The sequence below is a fragment of the Didymella exigua genome, assembly GCF_010094145.1.
Source record: "Didymella exigua CBS 183.55 unplaced genomic scaffold M421scaffold_22, whole genome shotgun sequence".
Lineage (NCBI taxonomy): Eukaryota > Fungi > Ascomycota > Dothideomycetes > Pleosporales > Didymellaceae > Didymella > Didymella exigua.
The window spans coordinates 57,311-79,738 of NW_022984796.1; the positions used below are offsets into that span (position 1 = coordinate 57,311).

The window sequence follows — 22,428 nt, forward strand, 5'->3', positions numbered from 1 at the left end:
GTACGCAGTCTGTCGACCACATCCAGGGAGTCCATGTAGCTATATACGCCGAACGTCTGGACGATCTTGATATTGCAGCACTGGGACCTTACAAAGGACACCTACCAAGTAAATCGCAGTTCAAATACGCTATAAGCCATAGATCCATTTACCGCACCTTCAACAGCCTTATCGTAGTCAGATGAGCCATTAGCCGTTTGCGAGACCACATGCGCTCTTTGTATGAGCTCAATTGATCCTTGCAGAGAACAAAGTGAGTTTGACCTATTTTAGAAGAATTGTAGACTCGAAGCAGTAATGTAGTGGTCGATAACAACAAGGCCAGAAGCTTTGTAGAGAGCGAGAGTTGTTGACCATGCTCGTTTCGTGCCGAGTGTTTGGCGCGTAACACGGAGGCGACGACATGGACCTGGGTCGGATTACTTCAAGTCTGCGAAGGAAGACTAGTTTAGAGGCAGGGTCATCACTAAGGTCGAATCCAATCTGGGGCGCAGACGAGGCAGCGCGGCCACGCTGTGGGGCCGTGCCCATTTTCAGGAGCTGAACGTCTATCTTGCGGAGAAATGAGCGAGGAGCATATCTGCAAGTTCATTTCGTACACTCCCCGTGCATGCTCAGCTTCAAGTGCAACAGGCGCGACAAACTGTGCTGCGGAGACAAGGTTCTCTTCAAGGTTGGCAGAGAGCGGAAGCGAAAATCAGACGGAGGACACTTTGAGTTTCGAACAGTTATTTGGAAAGCAGCAGGGTCAGGCAAACATAGTCGTGTTGATGGTCTCCTTGGACAATTGATGGCAGACACAGTGTGAGGCGCTGGCGTTGCATTCCCAGCGCCAAGCAGGCGCAGCATGATCAATGCCACTATTGATTTCGATCTGATCTGGAGCAGATGAACAGATAATGGTTGAAGGTGAAAATTGCAGCCTTGCTGCAGTTTTGTATATGCTAAGGTACAGTAGCATATGCCTGATCTATCATCTGACCGCACGCTATACGAACGGCGTTTTTAGATCCTACAAAGGCTGAGTAACTCATCAGAGGAACCTGGGCTGAATCATGCCTCGGAAATGTCTAACTTTCTGTTGGGATTTCGGACTTGAGGATATAGGACACCGACGCGCTCAAGACTGATTTTGAGGTGACGCAAAGGTAGGCAGAGTATGTCATTCCCCAGACGCTGTTTTCAGTGCAATAATTGGATGATACGAGCACAAACGATTCCGCTGACCATTCAAACCAGGAAAGTAGCTCAAGGAAAATAAACAGGAGGCTCACTGCTGGCATCGTCCTTCAGGCATCTGTCATCGACGCAGTTCTAGCAGCAACAAAATAAACACAACGCATCCGACTTTTTCCCAGCGTCTTTGAGCTCGATCAGGAGCGTTCAATGTCCAACTATTGCTTTCATATCGTAGCAGGGAAGTTTAACACCGACGTGACTCACGTGCCTTCCCTTGCAAGGCCTGCAAGCAGAGCAGGCGAAGAGAATACATTCTCGGATCTCTAATTCGAAGAGAAACTCAAAGGGAGCAAATATGGTAGTTGCAGAAGATCCATTCAACCTGGTAGAGTGGAGTGCAATGGATGGGTCGAGACAGAGAGCCGCATGGGTGTAGTTATATACATCAGTCAAGCGGCTCATGGTCTCTTTGTATCGCCTGGAGGGGCATTTGATCGCGATTCAAGTCAAGTTTTCTGGTATTAAACAGACCACAGCTGCAAGACCGTATGCTGCCGCCGCGCTCGGACAGTACGATGCCGGTACGACGGCACCAACACATCTCAGCGGTGTGTACATGCACATATCGATTTCATCAGCATCACCTTCCGACCGTCTCCTCAGCCGGACTTCGCCTCACCGTTCCTCCCCACAAGTCCACCATTCCCATTCCCATGCGCCCCGACCTCTCTCCTGCTCTCAAACGCAACCACCCCAATACTCCACTCACTATAGATCTCCAGCCCAGCGACAAAAACGCCCAGCAAACTCGCAATAACAAAATGACTAATCGTCGTCCCGATATCCAACCAGCTCCCCTCGTCCTTGACCATGAAGAAGAAACTCAATGTCATGACATCGCTGATCGCCATGACAACCATGAACAGCGCGCTGGGCGCAACGCCCAGGCGGCGATTCAGCAGCCCGAAATTAGCGGAGAGCGCCGCGAACGGCACCATGAGCTTGAGCATCAGCAGCGCGCCTTGACTGAACGGGTCGAAGACAGGGATCAGCCGGTACACCGCGTCGAGTGAGAAGGAGGATACGGAGGCGATGTTCGAGGCGCTGAAAAATGCGGACTGGATGAAGAAGAAGAAGAATAGGGCGATGCGGGCATCGGCCAGGGTGAGGGGGCGGTATGCGGTTGTGCGGACGGGGAGAGGCGGGTGGTCTTCTACTGCGGCGACGGCGGGGACGATGGACGGGCGGGGCTGGGGGGTGGTGAGAGGGTTGGAGGTGGTATACAGGTAGACTTGGTGCTCCAGACGCATCCAGCTGAACAGGCACATGCAGAAGGCGAAGTAGAAGAGGCCTTCGAAGGAGATGCTGAGGATGATGAAGGTTGGCGCGAACTGCAGGAACATGACGACCAGGCGGTGGATATAGTGGCTGTTGGGGCAGAGACTGTGGAGGGTTGGGAGGAACAATGAGCCCACTGGAGCAAGTCAGCAATCTTTCATCGAAACATGAGATCGAACAACTTACCAAGTGTCGCCCACCCTGCAACCAGAACGCCGAGGGGCAGACCCTGTCGAGCCTGAACGTAATGGATGCTGCTGTTAGTGACGATCATAGACAGTGCCACGAGGCCAAGCTGGACGCCCAGTATAAGCCGTGAGTTGAGGCTATTCTTAGCATCGGCTGCAGTGGCGTGGGATTTGCCAGCAGCAAGTATTCTCTGCTCGAATGCCAGGTAGAAGGCGCCAACAGCGAACATCAGCCCACCGCCAATCATGATTAAAGGAACATTCTCGGCCTTGTTGGCAGGCAAAAGAGTGAAGGCGCTCATCATCATGCAAGACAAGATCCACGTCGCAACTGTTCCGATGTTCTTCTTTGCGAATTCTCGACCGTAGAAGATTGGCCATGCCGTAGCAAGCAGATAGCAGGCGGTGTAGATTTCCCTGTGGAAGTAGCTCTGAACGAGAGCCTGTAGCAGGCCGAGAGATCCAAGGGTCGCCAGGATGAGCTTGAGCTTGTCGCCGAAGGTGTTGACCTGGCTGAAGAGTACTCGACCTCCCCTGATGATCGACGACCTTCGCGCGTAGACTTCTTCCCAGAAGAGTACAGGGAAGATGGCGTAGGCATAGTACCACAGAGGCGATCTCTGCTTGAGGAGGATCGAGTACAGCACGACCAGGATAGACGAGAACGCGATGGTGCTCTGCGTGGTCCTCTGCGCCTCCGAGTCCTCGTTCAGCACGTGAAGATCCAAGACTGTGGTGATGGCAAAAGCGATCCAGCCCAGGTAGCCGAGTGTGATTAACGCGCGGAGGAAAAGCCAGTCGTAGGTCTGCAGATATCGCAGACCGTCAAGGCCAAGGTCGATGAGATCGTAGGTCCTGTCGACAGCTTCCTCATACTGGCCGGCGTCGATAGCTTTCTGTATTCGGATTGTCCGGTACTCTATAGAGTGCTGTTCGTCGCCGAGTCCGGGGAATGGCTTGTAGTGGAGCGCGTGCGCGCGCTTGGCCTCCTCCTTGACGCGGTACATTTCCAGTATCTCCTTTGCGTTGACAAGAAGCGCCTCCGCCTTCTCCTTGTCGCTCTTATCCAGGAAGGCCAGCGGCAATACACCAACCGAATTTGTGGGGAAGTCGAGACCGACTAGGTAGGCCATGAGGGCTGCGACATCGGCCTGGTCGACGTCGTTCCGCTGGACGTGGTCGAGGTTCCAGTCGTGAGAGAAGCCGTCTTCGTGGCCGTCTGCCTTTTTGCCCACTGTCTTGACCGGCTTCGCCACACCTGCCCCCCACGCAATCAACGGAGTGCGTGTGTTGTCTGGGTTCCCGTCACCGTGGCTGCCCCAATCGCTCATGCCGTGGTCCGCTGTGAAGACGAACGCCGTCTGGTCGTCATCGTAGAAGTCCTCGACCAACTTGGTGATTTCCCGAACGCCGCGATCCACGATCTGGATGTTGTGCAGGTACTGCCATGAGAAGGGTCGATGTGCGTGTCCCGCGGTGTCGAGTCCCAGCAGATGCAGGAAGAAGACGTTCTTCTCCTTGCGCAGCTCAGCGTTCAGCGTCGCATTCGTCTTCGCGGCCTCGAATAGCCCCTTGACGCGCTCGAAGACCCACTCATCGAGGATCCAGGCATCTTTCGAGAAGTCTTCGAAGTCGTGCCCGTAGCAGTAGGCGTCGACCCGGCCAGGCTCAGCGCCCGTCTCGAACATGGGCAGGATGTCGGGACTGCCCCAGCTCCATGTGTGTCTGCTGCGATTGAACACGCTGTCGAAGTTGACAGGGTTCAGCTTCCACCCGGTAGCAACCGCCGAGACATCTTCGTAGAGGCCGGCGATGAGCGCGACGTGGCCAGGGCGCGATTCGGTGGGCACGCGGGTGTGCGAGACGCCAAAGGTGCCGTCTTCGAGGACCTTGGAGCGCAGGAAGGGCGCTAGCGGGCGGGGAGTTTTTACGTAGTCGGCGATCAGCTGCGGTGTGTCGGGCGTAGTCGCATTGGGGTCGGGGTTGGGGAAGGACTGGAAAGTCTTGTCTGCGCGGAGGCCGTCGCCTGCGTATGCCTTAGCAGCCGCAGCCCTTCAAGAGTGTAGTTTGTCGTTACATACCGACAAAGAGCACCAAACGTTTCGCGGGAGCTTCTTGTGTCTCGACGCGGTGCTCGCGCATGCCATGCACGATGGGGCTCACGAAGTAGATTGAGAAGCAGGAAAATATGTAGACCAGGTGGAAGAGTAATGCCGCTAGCAGGAACGCATACCGCCTAAGCTGCGACATTGTGTGGCTGACGGAGGGAGCAAGCTTGTTCTCTGTTGGATTGAATCGTATGGGAGAGCCAGTGCTCTCCTGAGAAAGTCTCGAGTGTTGACGCGACGTAGTACCCCAATGGCCAAACGCCAAGACCTACCTGACAGAGACGCCTTTGCTTTTGGGTCCTCTCAGATTTCTACCAGGAGACCGCGAAAGCGGTGATTTGAATAGGCCGTGCTGCCACGTCAGAGCATATGGGTAGCTGTCTGGGCTCAAAAAGCTTTCAAGTTGCGGTCGTGTGTGGGGTTTGAAGTTCGAGGGACCATCGCCCAAAACGGAAACCTCCTCTCCGCAACACGGCCGCGCATCTTGCACTGCATGTCCCAAGTGTCTGTCAATGATCTGGTATTCCAAAACGGCCGCTTGCTATTCTTCCCGTCTCCCAAAGTCCACCTTGATCTATGCCTCGACATTGAACTGTCCATCCCTCAGACCTTCAACAACAAGCTCGTGGCCCTCTGCGCGCTGGTAGATATCCTTGATGTCGTCTGCGCCAAGTTAGTGCACTGCCTTTTATTTTTGGATGCAAAATCTCACCTGTTGTGGTCTCGAAGTGGCTTGTGGCATCGTAGCTCTTCGAGAGGAAAATGTTGTCGTTGCTGCCGCTCTCCAGTGGCTCGTACAGAGGGATGGGCTGGCCCATGAACTGCTCCTCAATCTTGCCGAGGCGGTCAAGACCGGGCTGGAGCTCGAGGTGGTGGTTGGCGTCTGTCTCGGCGATGGTCGAGACGATAGCGATGTAGTAGCCCTTGGGGCAGACGTTGTGGGCGGACGAGACGACGGCAATGTAGATATCTGCCAAACGCATCAGTGACTAGCCTTCAAGATTATATCAACCCTTCTTACCGTTCTTGCGGCCAACCTGCGACTGGGGAATAATCAGTTGCAGCGAGTCGGAGTTGTCTGTGTTGGGGATGGGGTGGTTAAGAATGCAGATGGCCTTGAGCAGGTGTCCAGTGACGCGCGCCTTGCCCGGGAAGTATGAGGGATCTGCGAGGATCTTCTTGGCCTTGGTCTCGAACTTCATGCCTGGGCCAGCATCATCCTTCTCCTTCATGGTGGCCTTGATACCAACGACCTTGCTGCCGTCGTAGAGGAACTCGTCGACGTCGGTGTTGAGCATGTATGTACCACCGTAGATGGCCGAGAGACGGGCAAAGCCCTGAGGAAGCTCGCCCAAGCCGTACAGAGGGTAGATGTACGGGGACTTTCCGTACCGCGCCATGGAGTTGACGTAGAGGCGGATGCGCTCGATGGCCTCGTTGGCGGCACCCTTCTGGTTGATGTAGTCGTCAGTCTGGTAGAGCGCCATGGAATGGCCGATAAAGTCGCGGGTTGTGGCCTCCAGTCCAAACTTGTCGTAGACGTCCTTCATGGTGACGTTCTTGACATCGAGACCTATTCCCACGTTAGGCAACTGATTTTTATAGCGTTTCGCAGCTCCAACTCACCCTTGTGTGTAGCAGGGTCATCTGTCTTGTATGCGCCAACCCACTCGAGGAAGTTGCGGGCTCTGCGCTTCTCGAACAGGCCCATCAGCGGCGAGCGCAGCGCCTCGCCAGCATCTGAGGGGACCTTGGCGACGGTGGCCTTGGTAGCAGCGCCCTGCTGAACGTAGCTGCCAGCGATCTGCTTGAACTCGAGGTACTTTGTGACGTCGGTGGAAACGAGGATGTTGGTGAGTTCACCGTTGGCCATCAGGAGCTTGGGGACGAGGTCGATGTTCCAGTCGTTGACGCGGCCGTACTTCTTCCATGGCTCGCCAGCGGTCTGTCCGTACCTCTTGAAGAGGGCCTCGATATTGAGGGAAGCGGCCTCGCTGTACTACGTTAGCTCTCATGTGCAGCGGTGCCGGCTGTCCATGATACATACCCGCCGTAGTGGTCGTTGCGGTCAATGTGGAGGACCTTCTTGCCCTTCACACTGAGAACACTGCAAGCTTGTCAGCAGCTGCATCGCCCACGCGTGCATGCGTATTACCCTGAAAGAACGCATTCTGTGAGACCTGTGGAGTGTTAGCTCTCTGCAGCGGGTCTGGCGGGGTAAGAGGGAGCCCACCTGTTCCCAGGACCACGACGTCGTACTCGGGCGCGATCTCATCCATGTTTGCTGCGTGTAGGAACGGCTAGTTTGTGTGTTTGTGTGTGTTGTCTGCTCGAACGTGGGAAAGCAGAGGTGGATGGCGGTGAGCGGGCATTCGATGTGGGGTTGGAGCTTGCCTTGACTCGCGTTATGCAAGTGGCGTTGAGGCTCGTTCATGCAGCATCTCCAAAACATAGCTGGCACAAGAGAGTTATCCACAACTCGGCCTGCATTTATGCCAGAGCACAGACTCCTTCATCAAAACTATGTGCTCGCCCTGCCAGATATTTTACAAATGCTGCGTCTCTCTGAGAAGCAGATCTCGAGTCCTCGTATCGACCGATCCCCTGGTCTAGCCCAAGTATTGTACACTGTCTAGTACATCGATATATCAACACATGTCATGTCCCCTTCATCGCATGCAGTCGCGCCGATGAACGCGTGAAGTCGTGCGTTGAATGTGAAGGCCTCCCACGTTGCGTCTGATCTCCGTTGATGGCCCTGGCCCAGGTTCCTGCGACCTGACCAAGGTGTTCAAGTGTTCACGTCTAAGCTGCCCTTAGATTCAGCTTCTCGCTCGATTGGGTTGCCGTGTCTTTCGCCGTGTCGGCGGCAGGCGTCTCGTCCTCAAAGGCCTCGGGCTCTAATGGGTCCTGTGTCTCTTATCAGTAAAGGTTTCCTCCCACATGACCGAATTCACATACATAAGGCAGCTGAGTGTACTGCGGCCCGTCTGTCCTGCTGAGATCGATAGACGGATCCTGGCTGGCGAGTGCGAGCGCCTCCTGGTAGGCTTGCGTCCTCTCGGCCAATGTGTCGATGATGGCTTTCATAGTCTTCTGCACAACCTCATCCCTCTGCTTTCCTTCGTGGTCGCCGTACAGCGCCTTTAGACGCCCACGCTCTAGCTTCTCGGTCGCCAGACGGTTGCGCTCCTTCACACAGACCCACCACAGCTGGTGCAACGAGTCCCAGTCCTTGCTTCGCAGCTCTCCCATGGTCCATTCCCGGCCATGCTGTAAGAGCTCTGTGGGCGTGGAAAGCAGGTTCTGGTCCTTGAAGAAATCCCACAGCCCGTGGTCCTGTGTCCCTGTTGGCTTCTCCTCGATCTTCACGGGTGTCGGCAACTGCTGGTTTGCAAAATCCTTGTGTTTGACGGAGAGCGTCTGTCGGGGGCGCAGGCCGGTTTGTCTGACAGCTGACACGCCGCGGTTGCTGTTGTTGTCTTTTTTCTGCAGCATCGACGATGTCGAGAACCGCGCGCGTCGCAGCGACGGGACCAGGAACGAATGGACGGCATCAGTGTGCGAAGAAAACAGGTTTGGCCGCAGTAGGCGGCATGTGGATGGGGACGCCATTGTGAGGTTGGACTGCTGCGAACGTAAAAGGGCGGCTGTGCATCGAAAGTTGCGCTGCGGTAGCGCTCTCCGTGGTTGCGTGGTCATAGCGCCAGTCTCACTGCATCGACCGGTAGTCAGAGGCCCGCTAGCACAGCACTCCGCCCTTCTTAAAGCCTGAGGCGCCCGCTCGCTGTCACACTCCTCATCCAACACCCGCCCTCTTCAGGTCGACACCGAGAGGGCTTTTCGTCCGCTTCAATTTCATTTGACGAATTCCTAGATTTCACCAGCGGGTATCAGGACCCGCTCTTTGACATTTCGCAATGCAGTATACCGCAGCAAACATACAGTTCGTTCCCAGCCAACGGGTCTTGTCTTGGTTCTGTAAGTATCTTCGACTCTGCCAACCATCTGCGGTCGAGTGGCATCTCCAACACGACCAAGAGCTCATGCCATACAGCACCACGACAACTCGGAACAGTCGGCAAGCCACCATGGACAGCCACCGCTTAGTTGGGATCACGACTTGAGCTTCACCACCGCAGATTCTAGCAGTGGCATTCTTGATACCTCACATCCCTTGGCTACTTCCTCTTCATTCTCCGCTACAGCTGCGACCGGTAATAACTTCTTCGACTGGGACTCACTCTCTCTTGCTGCTGGCACTGAGCAGTTTCCCGGCAATGCACTTCACCACGGCCTCCCTTCTGGAAGTGCTCCGCTCGTCATGACCACCGAAGAGCAAATCAACCTTCTAGCTATGGCGCCGCCCACTACTCAACTATCCTTCGACTTGAGCATGTCAGGCCTAATGGAGCCCAGTACGTCGACGCTCTCCCCGCTCCTTGATGCAACAAACTGACCAAAGCAGATCATTCGCAGTCCGGTTCCTCATCGACAAGTCTTCGCAACCGGAACTCGTACTCACCCGAACAAACTCCATACACCAGATTGTCAAATTCAGCCAAAAGCAGTCCCCCGAATGAACCCCCTACTAAGATCGAAAAGCGCAAGGCCAACACCCTTGCAGCTCGCCGTTACCGGCAAAAGCGCGTTGACCAGATGTCTGGCCTCGAGGCTGAATTGAAGGAAGTCAAGGCTGATCGGGACGAGTGGAAGGTCCGTTGCGCTAAGCTCGAAGGCGAGGTGGAGGCTCTTCGCGCGCTCCTGGGCTCGCACAAGTAACTTGACCGTCTCCGGGTGGCGGATGTCTCCTCTTCCTTTGCTGTCAGCGTTCTGTTCTTGTGTCTTCGCGAACGTTGGCGAACGCCTCCTTTTAGACGATGTTGGAAAATTGTGCAATCAATGCCCCTGTTACTGTGGCTCAAAGCGGCAAATATAGGCTTTGGTCTTTAAAGCTGCTTCGTAATAGTCGTACTGGGAAGATGATACTCACTCCATCACTGCTCACGCTGATGCCCCATGTCCCTAGTGATGAGTCCACGACGTGCGTCTTTAACACAGGCTTCACAGCAGCACTACAGCATCACATCTACTCACGCTGAATCACCAGTCCTCACACCGACAAATATGCACTCGACATGAGCGAGCCGGCAGCCAGCACGAATCACGTCGACTCACCGTCAACGCCGCCAAGAAGCACGACGCGACAAGCCCACAAATCGAGCGTGATTGCTAGACACCTTCGCAGCGATGTGCACACGAGATTCTCCCTCTCCCAGCGCCAAAGCCAACTCAAAGCGTCAAAGCCAACTCGGACGCATCGCTGGCTCGCATCAACAGCTCTCTCAAAATGACTCATCCAGACTCATCTCGTATCCGCACTAGCGTACCGCCTCGCTGCGAACCGCTGAACAAGCAAGCAGGGACTCGGTAAGTTAACTAGCTAAACGCAACGCTGATGTAAGCAACAGGACGAATCGCGCGTGGGACTTGTTCGCGGTCGATCTATATCGTTCCCGCCGACGTAGTGACTACGCGCTTGTCTGTAAGCAGGCAGCCCTTGTCAGTATTCACACGCGATGCTGTGCTGCTCTCGACGACGTTGCTCTCGACTGCGACATCACGCGGTGCGGGTTGAATATAGGTAGGTACGAGGAGTATTCTCGCGATCGGATTTACTATCAACTAGCGGAGCGCTGAGCATTCACGACGACCTTGTTTATCCTATTGCTTCGTTTTATCCTATTGCTTCGTTTTATCGCGGCACGTGGGATGTTCATACAAGACGAACGCTGCACTGCGGACGGTGAGGCAAATACAGGTGAGCGGGATTGCTTAAAAGACTTGGAACGCACCTCCGCGAAGACGTGCGTGTTTTCGAGCTCCTCGTCACACGTCTCCTCACGGACACGAGGGCTGCGCCGTTGGTTGAGTTGCCTACAACATGTTACCTACAATATATCTCGACGCCTACAATATATCTCGACGCCCTCCGGATGCCATGCCTGCTCTTCCACACAGGAGCACACCTCGCTGTCCGACCGTCTACCATTCGCCGAACAGGAGATGAACGATGCTGATTGGCGATGAAAACGGCAAGGCATAGGAGCAACCGTTTCAGCCTAGTGTCCAGACACTCACTTTACACTGCACCAGATGCCTCACGACAAGACCGAGCGCACCGCGAACGACGCAGTCAAGTACACAACACTCGCAACAGATTCGTACAAGTACGCAAACGCGCTCGTTCGTGGGAAGAAGGCGGTCACACTGCGCAGGCCAAGGTGAAAATCCAGCAGCGCCCTATTCAATCACTGCTCCGGTGCGTAATCTGTCCTGATATTAGGCGGAGCGGTCTTGCAGGCTTCGCGATCCTGCGCCTCGCGCAGCTCAGCTCCAGGGCACCAGCCGCTCACAGGGAAAATGCAGCAGCGCTCTGTTCGCTCGGGGCGAAATCTGTAACCACCTAATATTAAGCGGAGCCATCTCGCAGGCCTCGCGATCCTGCACCGCTCAGCGCCTGGCACCGGGTGGCCCGAGCCTTGGCCTAGTCCCCTCGACCGCGCTGGTGGCACTAGAAGCGGACGTGCGGCCGAGGGCACTCTGTTCCGAATTTTCGCCTCGCGGGGCGGCCACTCGCACGCCGTTGTTGAGAGCGACATGCCGGGTTGCTGTGACAGATGGCGCGCAGGGGCAGAATCCGGGGAAGCGCAACGGGCCGGCTGACAGCGGCGCGCGGAAAGGAGACAGGAGGTCGATTCTTACCTTGGTCTCTGTGCTGCGCGTTCGTTCTCTCTCGCTGCTTGATCCATGGCGGAGCGTCGCGTGTGGTGTTGATGATCGCGGCTCGTTTGGCATTGGAGCTTACTCGCGACCGGCATCAGCCCTCTTGCGTCTGAGGATTATTGCGACATGTACTTTCGCCCCGGCTTCGTTGCGGTGATTGTTGGGTGTGCGTTGACTGGACTTTCAACGGTACGTACGCAGATGCCAAGTGCGACGGTCGTCCGCTAACGCCAGTGACAGTTGGTGGTAGCCCTCCGGTACGTACGATTCGGCAGGTTTGACGGTCCCGGACTGACGTGACTGGACAGCTACTACTGTCGGTACTTCCTCGTCGGCACCGTGACGGCGACGGACCATCTCATGCTCACTGCGCTGGTAAGCCGCCGACGACGTGCCTCAAGCTTGCAGCTGACAGTGCAGGTGCTTACCTGGGGCAACGTGGTGGTGAACTACTATCAAGATGAGACCAGCAGCCAGACGCGACCGAGCTACTACCGGCTGCCGGTAAGAAACGCAGAGCGTGCTTGTGGGTGGGGCTGAGACTGATGCGAGGCAGGAGAAACGACCGTTCCTGCGAGAGACGATCAAGGGCGTGATGATAACGTGGTGGGTGTACCGCATGTCGTACGTGGCGGCGCTCTGCTTCGTCAAGCTCAGCATCCTGCACTTTTTCAAGACCATGGCGTCGCACCGCGCGCTCCGCCACGTGGTCAACGGAACCATGGCGTTTGTCATCCTGTACTCGCTCGGCGCCGTCGTGGGCGCAGCATTTCAGTGCCGACACCTGCCCGACGCATGGAACGCCGACGCGTACCTGGCCGAGTTTGACGAATTCCCGGACCCGGACGCGCCCAAGGTGCAGTGCTACGACCCGACGATCCTGTTCGTCTGGACGGCGGCGCTCAACCTCTTCAGCGACGTCGTCATCCTGCTGATCCCCATGCCGACGCTGCTCGGCCTCAGCGTGCCGCTCAAGCAGCGGCTCGCGCTCGTGGCCATCTTTGGCGTCGGCATGCTCGCCATTGCGGCGTCGGCGGCGCGCATGCACGTGATGCGGCTGTGGGCGGCGTCGCCGTACGACTCGGCCGTGTACGGGTCGGCGCTGCTGCTGTGGGGCCAGGTGGAGATAAACAGCGGGATTGTGTCGGCGTCGGTGCCGTTTCTGCGGCTGCTGTTCAAGCGGCGCGAGAGAGCGGAGCGCAGGGCGTACTGCAGGAAGGCGGTGGGGATGGCGAGCCCGCGCGCGCGCCGGCCGCAGCTCGAGCCGCTCGAGCCGCTCGAGATGGACACGGTGGTGCTGGTGCCCGCGCAGGCGCACGGCAAGGGCGCGGATGAGGAGATGGGGTGGAAGCCGTTCATCACGGTGCCGGCGAGCCTGGGCGAGCGCAGCTGGGACGGCGAGGGAAAGGCGCTGAGCCGACGGACCATGGCGTGAGGCCTTGATTGTCAGAGCTGTTTACAGTGTGACGTCTTGATTGTTGAAGCTATTCACAGTGTGACATCTTACTTATTAAAGCTGTTTACAGTGTAATGTCTTCATTGTTGAAGCTGTTTACAGTGTGACGTCTTGATTGTTGAAGCTGTTCACAGTGTGACGTCTTGATTGTTGAAGCTGTTCACAGTGTGACGTCTTGATTGTCGAAGCTGTTCACAGTGTGACGTCTTGATTGTTGAAGCTGTTCACAGTGTAATGTCTTGATTGTCAAAGCTGTTCACAGTGTAATGTCTTGATTGTCAAAGCTGTTCACGGTGTGATGTCTGATTGTCAAAGCTATTCATGGTGTGACGTCTTGATTGTTGAAGCTATTCACGGTAATGCCTTCATCACCAAAAGCGTTTTTGCTTCTTCCGTACAAACGAGTCAATGGTGTCTGTCTGTCAGACGGTCGCGACGCATTACCGCTAGTCCGAGCCGAAGCTACCGTGATCGGGTAATCCGAAGACGGCTCGAGATAATTAACCCATGCTCGCGTGCAGACGCCGACGCGACCGACGCGCAAACTTGAGCGTCCAGCGACGGAGTCGAGTCGAACCCATCTCGCGCGAAACCCCGAGCCACGCCCCCGCGCAGCACATGCAGCACCGTCGGACCCCGCGCGTCGCCACTCCCACTCCGCCGCCGCGATGCGCGACGAGCAGAAGACCAGCGCCCCGCTCGAGACGCCACCCAGCGCCTCGCTCGAGACACCACCCAGCGCCTCGCTCGAGACACCACCCAGCGCCTCGCTCGAGAGACCACCCGCGCCCGCCGAGAGACCACCCGCGCCCGCCGCCCCATGGGACACAGCACGGCTGCCCCGACGGCTGCTCAGCGACGCGCTCGCGGCCGGGTGCGCGGGCGCGCTGGTGGCGCCCGTCATCACGGTGATTGACAAGGGCATCATGGAGAACGCGAGCGGGCGGCTTCCGCTGGGCGAGAGTCTGCGGACGAGCGCGCGGGAGATGCTGAGCAGACCCGCGCGGTTTGTGGGCAGCAGGCCGTTTGCGCTCATCTTTGTGCGTTGCTTCGCTGCGTTGGCGGCTGGGGGCCGCTGCTCACTGCCGTCTGGCTGGTGGCCCACTGCTGTCTGGCTGGTGGCTCACTGCTGTCTGGCTGGTGGCTCCCTGCCGTCTGGCTCGCTGCCGTCTGGCTCGCTGCCGTCTGGCTGGTGGCTCCCTGCCGTCTCGCTCTCGCTAACACCCCGCAGAGCCTCTACTTTGGCACCTACCTGACGGCCAACGCCATCGACACGCTCGCCTCGGCGCGCGCCCACACGTCCTACAGCGCCACCACGGCCGGCAGCACCAAATTCGTCGCCACGTCGAGCGCCAATCTGGCCCTGTGCCTGTACAAAGACAGCCAGTTCACGCAGCTCTTCGGCGCCCGCGGCCCCGCCCGCCCCGTCCCGCTGCCCACCTTTGCCCTCTTCACCGTCCGCGACTGCCTCACCATCTTCGCCAGCTTCAACCTGCCGCCGCTGCTCGCGCCGCGCCTCGAAGGCCACATGTCGGAGCAGCTGTCCCGCTTCGTCGCCGCGGCGAGCCTCGCGCAGTTTGCTACCCCGGCTGCCATACAGGTCGTGAGCACACCGCTGCATCTGCTGGGGCTGGACCTGTACAACCGTCCCGCCGCGCCGCTGGGCGGGCCCGACGGGCGCGTAGGACAGGTTGTCAAGAATTGGGCCAAGAGCGCCGTCGCGCGCATGGGGCGCATTGTGCCCGCGTTCGGCGTCGGCGGGGTCGTCAATACCAAGGTGCGCCGGGGGCTGATGGAGGGGCTGGAGTAGTGGGTGGATTGTTCACGCGAGTGCCAGCCGTGCTCCTGGGGCCTGTCCTGGGCATAGTGTAGCCTTGAAACCCCTTGGAATGACACATGCACGCCTTGGTCCAGCCGAGGCGGGCTTCTTTGTTTGAGACGCTGTGCTCGGGCGCCTCGGATGCATGGAGAGTTTATCGCATGATGCTTGATTTTGTGAATTCTCCGTCAAGGACACGGGTTCGCCTACCGGTGCTTTCCAAGTCGTGTCTCTCACGTCTCTCACTACTTCCAACTCGTGTCTCTCACTACTTCCAACTCGTGTCTCTCACTACTTCCAACTCGTGTCTCTCACTACTTCCAACTCACGTCTACTGGTACTTTCCAACTCGTCTCTCTCTACTTCCAACTCATGTCTCTCACTACTTCCAACTCACGTCTCACTACTTCCAACTCATGTCTCTCACTACTTCCAACTCATGTCTCTCACTACTTCCAACTCATGTATCTACCGGTACTCCAAGCACTGGCATACCTCACTGGAAATGCACTTCTTGCAACCCAACACCAACACCCTCGTCACCACTGCGAGGCCGTGACAACTCGGATACTTTCTTGGAGTTCTAAATTCCATGCCCATGGCGACGGAATGTGTCCAAGGCCCTGACGAAAGGGGGCATAGACTCTGTTGCGGTATCCAGGGCAAATGCAAACGAGTGTATTGTGTTGTTCTGTTATTCTGTTATTCTGTTATTCTGTTATTCTGTTATTCTGTTATTCTGTTATTCTGTTCTGCTTGTGTCTGGCTCGCTGCGGGGTCTGTTTTGATGACGTGTTTGGGATGCAGCTGAGGTAAGAGGTGCTCAACAACACGAGGAAGCAGCACCAGACCACCGCCAACAACACGTGATCCGCTTCTCCTCTTAACCGTCACAGACCCTGAACTACCGCATCCAGGGGTTTCCGGCTACGACTGCAAAGATCCACGTGACAAATTCCACGGCCTTTTGAGTCTTGTTCCCAAAAAAGAGAGACTGGAAGCCAACTACCGTAAATTAGCGGAAGAGGTATTCATTCAAGTGGTCATATCTAAAGTTCCGTAGACATACAACCGCCCATTGCTGGCCAGGGAAATGATTCAGGTGAACTGGGTATGCTCTCCCTGATCGAATCCTGGGGCTTCATGGCACCAAGCAGTACTCACAGGGCTACTAGAAGATCTAAGCACTTTATTGTACAATCACAGTTGTCAACAGTCAATCAAGTGGAGCCCAGCGACCTCGGACTGACTTGCTGGATCATCTGTTAGAGCCTACCAGGGAACTGCATAGTCTTGTTTCCTTCTCCGCATAGTCTTGTTTCCAACCCCGTATAGTCTTGTTTCCTTCCCCGCATAGTCTTGTTTCCTTGCCCGTATAGTCTTGTTTCCTTCTCCGCATAGTCTTGTTTCCTACACCGCATAGTCTTGTTTCCTACCTTGTTGGGTGGGCGCGTGAGTGTGAGGTCGAAACTGACTTGATTGTTGACAAGGCTGCACACGATGCAAGACACAGGAAAGCGACAGGACATCGTGGTAGGATTTGAGTGCGGGAGTAATCGCAAACGACCTGCTATACTTCTCTACGTAAGAAAACAGTGACACGTCTCAAACTCCTCCCCGCCTTGTCACGTCCCAAGTCGCCTTCTCGACTCACCGGTCAGGCAGCTGTGGCTGCTGCGCCACGATGCAGCGCAGCCGCACTGCACCTTCCCCTCCATTGCTTTGCTCCCCGCTCAACTGATCATCGCTCAACTGATCATCGCTCAACTGATCATCGCTCAACTGATCATCGCTGTCGCGAAACCTTCTCGCCCTAGACACCGGAACTTGAAAAGATGACAGATGCTGCCGAGAGCTCTGTACTGGCGTACGAATATGAGCCGCTCAATCTCACAAAGGATCAGATACGGCTCGTCATTATAAAACCAGGACCAGAAGACAGCACCATCGAATGCACCCTTGACGTATTCGACAAGGACAATGCACCCGAGTACATCACCCTGTCGTACACGTGGGGATCGCCGACAATGACACGACTTATCCGTGTCAACGGACGAAGCCTCTCAGTCCGCCAGAACCTCTACGAATTCTTGACCTGTTACCGCAACGACAAGACCAACACATGCCACATCTGGATCGACCAGATCTGCATATCCCAGGCCCATACCAGTGAACGCAACCACCAGGTCGCCATGATGGCTCGCATCTACGAGGGATGCTTGCACGCAATCATCTGGCTGGGCAGAGAATCGGAGCAGCTCGCCTTGGACTTCTCGCAAAGAAGATGGGGCGGGCAATACTTGGCTGCAAACGATTATTTCAGACGTCTGTGGATTGTGCAAGAGGTTGTTCTGTCACCCAAGCAGGTTATACTTTGCGGCAATACCTGGGTCAAAGCAGAGGACCTCGGAAGCCGTCTCAACGCCATCGTAGAGGATGTAGGAGGCGGACCCCAGATGATGGCCTACTACCTTCTTCACGGCGCGTATGCGAAAACCTTCGAGCTGGAGAACGCCCTGGAGCTGTTCGCAGAACAGGAATGCGAGGACGTCAGAGACAAAGTCTACGGTCTCATGAGCCTTGTGCCTCCGAGCGAGCGCGTAGTCATTGACTACCAGAGGACAACAGAGGAAGTCTTTCTTGATGTCGTCATGATTATGTCTCTTGCATCGTTGCATATGTACGAGCTACTGAGTCTAAGTGAACGACTAGGCCTTCGCGAGCACAGGAGAGCACTGGAACGGCTTATCAGGAGTCTCGAGGGATTAGCCTTCACGAAAATCGTTCAATACGGGTTCATCAGAAGTGAAACTACGAAACAAGAACCCACCTGGTGGTATATTCACGAGTCCACAAAGTTCGAATTCTCAGCGAATGGTGGGCACCTGTGAGAAGAAGAGCCCGCGCGAAGAAGTAAGCAGCGCTTCCAACGAGATGTCTTACGCATCGGATCGATACGTCTCGTTGGTAGCGATAGAAGCAGAACACAGCCGCGTTGGCCGGAGCTACTCAGAAGACGGGACGGTAACACGTTTACTCTCGATTGCAGCTCGGAGGGCTCCGTGAGCTCAGAAGACAGGGGTTGGGTGACACCATAGGAGACTATGGACGAGTTAGAACCATCCATGTACGTCTCTTAATAGCATTTGGACCTCACGAGCACGTTTGGCAGCTGTCCTATCCTACCTTCGACTGTGCTAACAAGTACAGTCTGCTTTTCTCTACCCACTCAATTCCCCTCAAGGACAGCCCCTACTTGCACCTCACGCCATCAATTGCACTCCCCCACCAGTTCTCACATTCCAAGAAAATGCGGAATTGGCGTGTAACATTCGATGGACAGATCAATAGATAACAGGGTAAGCGCTGTGTTTATGCTGTGGTAATGCTTAATTGTCTGGCTCTACTTTGACACTGGATGGCGTGCATAGACTCCATCCGGTGAAGCACTGGTATACTACACTTCTGCTCGTTGCATCTTCCGAGGTACTCGCACGCCCCTGTAACCTGCATCTCCACCCTTGTCTATGCTGAAACTCTTGGTCTGCCTTTCCACACTCGATGCACGCAAGATTCATTCCCATGCTTTCGGGCTTGCGCTTGCTGCGCCCAAGTAGTGCCCGACAGTTGCGTCTGGATAAAACGTCTCGGCGGAAAGCCAGAAAAGCATCGGTGCGAGAATCAAGACTGGTTGCTTGACATGTGCAAGCACGTAACTATCATGGCGGGAAGTTCTTTGCGTCCAACTCCCATTGTCGTTCACTATCTACACCTCACCCCACCTCACCTCAGCCCTCCATATGCCAACAGCCTTGCGACCATATATCTTACCCCCAATCCAAATACTCTATGCTCACTTATTTCCACCCACTCAACCCTGCCCACGGATCATTCCCACCCTGCTGCTGCTGCTGCGCCTGCGCCTGTCCCGGCCGTCCACTCTGCGCATACCCACCCGGCCCCCCCGGATACGCCCCCTGGCTGAAATGGCCATACTCCTGCTGCGGCGGCGGACCCGGCGGCGGCGGCGGCGGCACATATCCCTGCGGCACATTCTGGCCCCACTGATTCTGCTGCTGTTGGGGAGGCTGGCCCCAGGGCTGATGCTGCTGGTGCTGCGCCGGCGGCGGGGAGAAGAACTGTTGGTGCGCCGGCGGACTTACGGGGTTGTACTGGTGTTGTGCTGGGTTGTAAGATTGGCTTGACTGCGGCTGGTGGGCGTACTGCTGCTGCTGGTACGACTCCCGGCGGGGTGGCGGGGGTTGGAAGGACTGTGGTGCTTGGTTGGTGTAAGATTGCTGGGGCGACATGAAGGGTTGTTGGGTTGTGGGTGGGTAGCGTGGTGTTACTGGGGGTGAGGCCGCGGGGTTGTACGCCATGTGGCCTGCGGAGGATGTGGATGGGTAGCCGGGTGTTGAGGAGAGGGGTGGCGGGACGGATTTCTTACGTCCGCCGCTGCCGGTTGAGACTGGTGAGCCGGAAGGCTCCATGGACATGCGCTCCATCAGGTCCTTGAGACGCTGTTGTTCTTGGTCTGCGCCGGAGGACTTGCCTTGCTCGATGCGGGCAAGGAGCTGGCCGCCTTCGGATCTTCGGTTGTTGACAAAGGTCTCGACGTTCTTTTGCAGACTTGAAACTGTGTCCTTCATGTCCGAGTAGAACTGCTGTGCGCGTTGCAGGCCGGCGACGAGATCGTTGAAGTTCTGGTTGATCCGCCGGTATTTGGTCATGACAGTGTTCCGCTGTCTCGAAAAGGCCTCGTATTTACTTTGCTCAGACCTCACGCGCTTATCCTTCAGGAGATCTGAATACGTCCGCGTAAGCTCCTTGAGTAGCGATGCTTGCTTGTGGTTGGCTTGTAGGATGCGGTTCTGGTGCGGTCTAAACTTCTCAAGCTCAGCTTTGAAGAGTTGCGACTCCTGGTTCGCGATCGCTTTCTTGTTGAGGATGAGAACATTTGAGATGTCGTCAGAGTGGACCTGCAGGTGTTAGTCCGTAAAGTTGCGATGTCAATGTCATTCCACATACCTTGCCTTTGAGATCGAGCAAAATCTGCGCTCGCTCCTTCTTGACGAGGTTCAGCTTCCGCAGCAAGTCCTCCACAGCCGCAATCTGATCTGCCACTGTCGGGCCATCGTCAAAGTCATCATCGATGAGGTTACCCTGGGCGGGCCCAGGACTCTTGCCCTTCTGCGCACCCGCCTTGATCATAGCCCTCTGGTACAGCACATCCGCCTCGTCCGTCTCGCCTGCTGAGCGCATCTCATCGAAGTCCGCCTCGCATTGCCTGAACGTATTGTACAACTGTGCATCGCTTGTGCTCGCTTCTTCAACGGCGCCGCAATAGTTCCTGATGTCGCTTCGTAGTGTCGCTGTGAGTCTCGAGCTGGGCTGCTGCGTCCATTCTGCGCCATACTTGCTCCTCATCTTCTCGCAAACACTCTCTTCCATGTCCAGCTGCTTCATACTTCCGTCAAGCTGGCCAGTGATCTCCGATTTATCACGGTTGAGTTGGTCAAATGCTGAGGAAAACGATTGGTGTCCTGCAAGATCCTCACACCACTTCCGGAAGTCTGAGTCCACCATCATGTCTTGGTCCATGCCACCTCGCAGCACGTTCAAGCTGTCTGGTAGCTTTAGATAATCAAGACTCGCCGCCATCTCGTCGTTTGCAACTTCTACTCTTTCACTCTCGGCACGGATCAGCTTTGCCTTCTCCTCGTCGTACAAACTGGCGGACTCTGTCACCGCCAGGGGCACGATCTTCTGGAAGATGTCCGGACCAATGATCCTCTGGATGTCCTGACCTTGGTACAGCTCGCTAACAGGTATCGCCTTCGCCGCAGGAAGCTTCGGTATCGCCGTCAACGAAGCCTCGTTGGGAATGCCCTGGTGGTAGATGAAGTCGTTATCCTTCATGAACTCCTTCAACTTATCTTGCACATTTGCTAGGTGCTTCTTTGTCATCTCCGCCAAGATGCCATGCGTTTCGTTCGTCAAATTCGAGTTTGCGGGCGCCGAGTTGGGGAAGCTAATCGCCTGGCGATTGGCATCTCGAGCACTCGCCTCCGCGACTTGCAGTCTGCAGATTGCTACGCCGTGTGAGTTTGCGTCGTCGTCGGCCAGCGCTTGGTAGTACTGCGCCAGCGAGGCCATGTAGTTTGCCTTCACCTGCGAATCGTGAGCACTAATAGCCTCCCTCGATTGCGAGTACTCACCTGAACGACCAGCAGCCACACTTTCTCAAATACCGCACTGGTAACATTCTCCTGCGCGCCCTCGGTAGCCTGCGTGTACAAGAACGCCGCCTGGCTCGCCAACTTTGCCAGCAAGCCAACCTTCTTCCCGTCCACAATCTGCTTCTCGAGAAAGACTTCCTGCGCCTGCGCCAGCATTATGCTGATCAGACATCTGACCGTCTCTCTACCCAAATCCTGGCTCGGTGCGTGCAGAAAATTCTCGTTGATGTACGTGAACATGCCCGCACTGGCCTGGAACGAGTGGTACGCGGTCTTGAGCCCGACTTCCTCATGGCGATTCTGGTGCGCGGCGTGGCACGACAGGACGGCGGAGATGTTGAAGATGATGCTAGCTTTCTCGTAGGCGAGGGAGTATTGGGACGTGGGCTTGTGTGTAAATGCGTCGAACCTAGTCTGTCAGCGTACACCTCTCCTATCCGGAATACTTCGGGCGTACCATGTGAAGCTGATCTTGATGTGGTTCTCGTCGACCGGGAACCGCAGGTCTAGCAGCTCCAGCTGCCCGTAGTATCTGTACAACAGGTCTCTTCCCGCCGCACTGTCCTTCCCTGCGCCCCGCATGTCCTGCCGTAATCGATTGAGAGTCGCGCATTCTTCGGCGTAGCGCTCCGGGTCATCGCCGTAGGTCTGCCGTATGTAGCCCTTCAGTGGTTGGACCCAATCAATCTCGTTGGTCTGCTTCAGCGGCACCGAGATCATGGGTATTTGGGTTGCCATGGCGCTGCCTGGCGCAGCGTGCGCGGCAATTGGATTGGATTTGGTAAGAGGTATGATGGAGCGAGGTGTGCAATCGCGCTGCAAGTATGCAATGAGGGTGTCGAGTACGCTATGCAAAAGATGATGTTACGGTAGGCGCGTGGGCGTGGGTCGCGTCGACGGCATCAATCGATAGCCCAGCGGGATGACGGAGGTTACAAGGATAGCGTGGCCAAGTCGTGCTATTCACCAGCTGGCGTGTCTCTCGTGGCACTGCATACGTTTTCGTGAAATCCTTCACTTGTTCAATCAGGGGTCCCAGGGAGAGCCTCGAGGTATAGCAATGTCGCGCAGTGGCGGTGAGGTTCACGAGTGTTGATGATGGAACTCTGGTGGGCTGGGAGGGGTTACACACGCGGACGGTCACCACATGGGCCGCTGCACCTCACACGCATAAGCACGCCCACACCCAAACCATGCAGTCTACCACGCCCACTCGAGCGGTCTAGGCGCTCAACATCATGGATTGTTGTGAACGCTGCATTTGAGTCAGTCACATCCGCGTTAGGGAGTTGGTGTCATGAAGCCTGATCCCAGC

The 22,428-nt window shown here is 56.1% G+C and overlaps 9 protein-coding genes across 9 annotated transcripts; 5 read left to right on the forward strand and 4 right to left on the reverse strand.

The window, feature by feature from the left end:
- Window positions 1-1,838: 1,838 nt before the first annotated feature.
- On the reverse strand, window positions 1,839-4,955 carry M421DRAFT_67716 (GPI ethanolamine phosphate transferase 1; the record flags this gene model as incomplete). The annotated part of the gene is made up of 3 exons (XM_033596436.1): window positions 1,839-2,653; window positions 2,704-4,731; window positions 4,787-4,955. 3 exons carry the CDS (start codon window positions 4,953-4,955, stop codon window positions 1,839-1,841), a joined length of 3,012 nt encoding a protein of 1,003 aa, XP_033446599.1.
- Window positions 4,956-5,171: 216 nt separating this feature from the next.
- Window positions 5,172-7,355, reverse strand: M421DRAFT_214459 (rab GTPase activator). Its single transcript, XM_033588251.1, has 7 exons — window positions 7,047-7,355; window positions 6,969-6,993; window positions 6,861-6,920; window positions 6,440-6,807; window positions 5,835-6,386; window positions 5,526-5,783; window positions 5,172-5,476 (listed from the first exon to the last, which is right to left on the reverse strand). The coding sequence occupies exons 1-7, from the start codon at window positions 7,090-7,092 to the stop codon at window positions 5,388-5,390; spliced, it is 1,398 nt and encodes a 465-aa protein (XP_033446600.1). The 5' UTR covers window positions 7,093-7,355; the 3' UTR covers window positions 5,172-5,387.
- M421DRAFT_422691 (uncharacterized protein) lies at window positions 7,232-8,493 on the reverse strand. Its single transcript, XM_033593247.1, has 2 exons — window positions 7,775-8,493; window positions 7,232-7,723 (listed from the first exon to the last, which is right to left on the reverse strand). The coding sequence occupies exons 1-2, from the start codon at window positions 8,426-8,428 to the stop codon at window positions 7,619-7,621; spliced, it is 759 nt and encodes a 252-aa protein (XP_033446601.1). The 5' UTR covers window positions 8,429-8,493; the 3' UTR covers window positions 7,232-7,618.
- A 131-nt stretch (window positions 8,494-8,624) lies between these two features.
- On the forward strand, window positions 8,625-9,773 carry M421DRAFT_214447 (uncharacterized protein). The gene is made up of 2 exons (XM_033588250.1): window positions 8,625-8,794; window positions 9,282-9,773. The coding sequence occupies exons 1-2, from the start codon at window positions 8,734-8,736 to the stop codon at window positions 9,593-9,595; spliced, it is 375 nt and encodes a 124-aa protein (XP_033446602.1). The 5' UTR covers window positions 8,625-8,733; the 3' UTR covers window positions 9,596-9,773.
- A 1,952-nt stretch (window positions 9,774-11,725) lies between these two features.
- On the forward strand, window positions 11,726-13,534 carry M421DRAFT_102429 (uncharacterized protein; the record flags this gene model as incomplete). Its single annotated transcript, XM_033586774.1, has 6 exons — window positions 11,726-11,788; window positions 11,840-11,856; window positions 11,908-11,974; window positions 12,020-12,103; window positions 12,156-12,984; window positions 13,482-13,534. 6 exons carry the CDS (start codon window positions 11,726-11,728, stop codon window positions 13,532-13,534), a joined length of 1,113 nt encoding a protein of 370 aa, XP_033446603.1.
- Window positions 13,535-13,584: 50 nt separating this feature from the next.
- Window positions 13,585-14,872, forward strand: M421DRAFT_422694 (uncharacterized protein). The gene is made up of 2 exons (XM_033593248.1): window positions 13,585-14,095; window positions 14,287-14,872. Exons 1-2 carry the CDS (start codon window positions 13,724-13,726, stop codon window positions 14,863-14,865), a joined length of 951 nt encoding a protein of 316 aa, XP_033446604.1. The 5' UTR covers window positions 13,585-13,723; the 3' UTR covers window positions 14,866-14,872.
- On the forward strand, window positions 14,730-15,498 carry M421DRAFT_422695 (uncharacterized protein). Its single transcript, XM_033593249.1, has one exon. It carries the CDS (start codon window positions 14,952-14,954, stop codon window positions 15,459-15,461), a length of 510 nt encoding a protein of 169 aa, XP_033446605.1. The 5' UTR covers window positions 14,730-14,951; the 3' UTR covers window positions 15,462-15,498.
- A 1,244-nt stretch (window positions 15,499-16,742) lies between these two features.
- Window positions 16,743-17,258, forward strand: M421DRAFT_42954 (uncharacterized protein; the record flags this gene model as incomplete). Its single annotated transcript, XM_033594619.1, has 1 exon — window positions 16,743-17,258. A coding segment is annotated over one exon (516 nt), but the record flags the coding sequence as incomplete, so codon positions are not given.
- Window positions 17,259-18,253: 995 nt separating this feature from the next.
- On the reverse strand, window positions 18,254-22,317 carry M421DRAFT_422698 (vacuolar protein-sorting protein bro1). The gene is made up of 4 exons (XM_033593250.1): window positions 21,571-22,317; window positions 21,093-21,522; window positions 19,903-21,045; window positions 18,254-19,853 (listed from the first exon to the last, which is right to left on the reverse strand). The coding sequence occupies exons 1-4, from the start codon at window positions 21,849-21,851 to the stop codon at window positions 18,732-18,734; spliced, it is 2,976 nt and encodes a 991-aa protein (XP_033446607.1). The 5' UTR covers window positions 21,852-22,317; the 3' UTR covers window positions 18,254-18,731.
- Window positions 22,318-22,428: the final 111 nt, after the last annotated feature.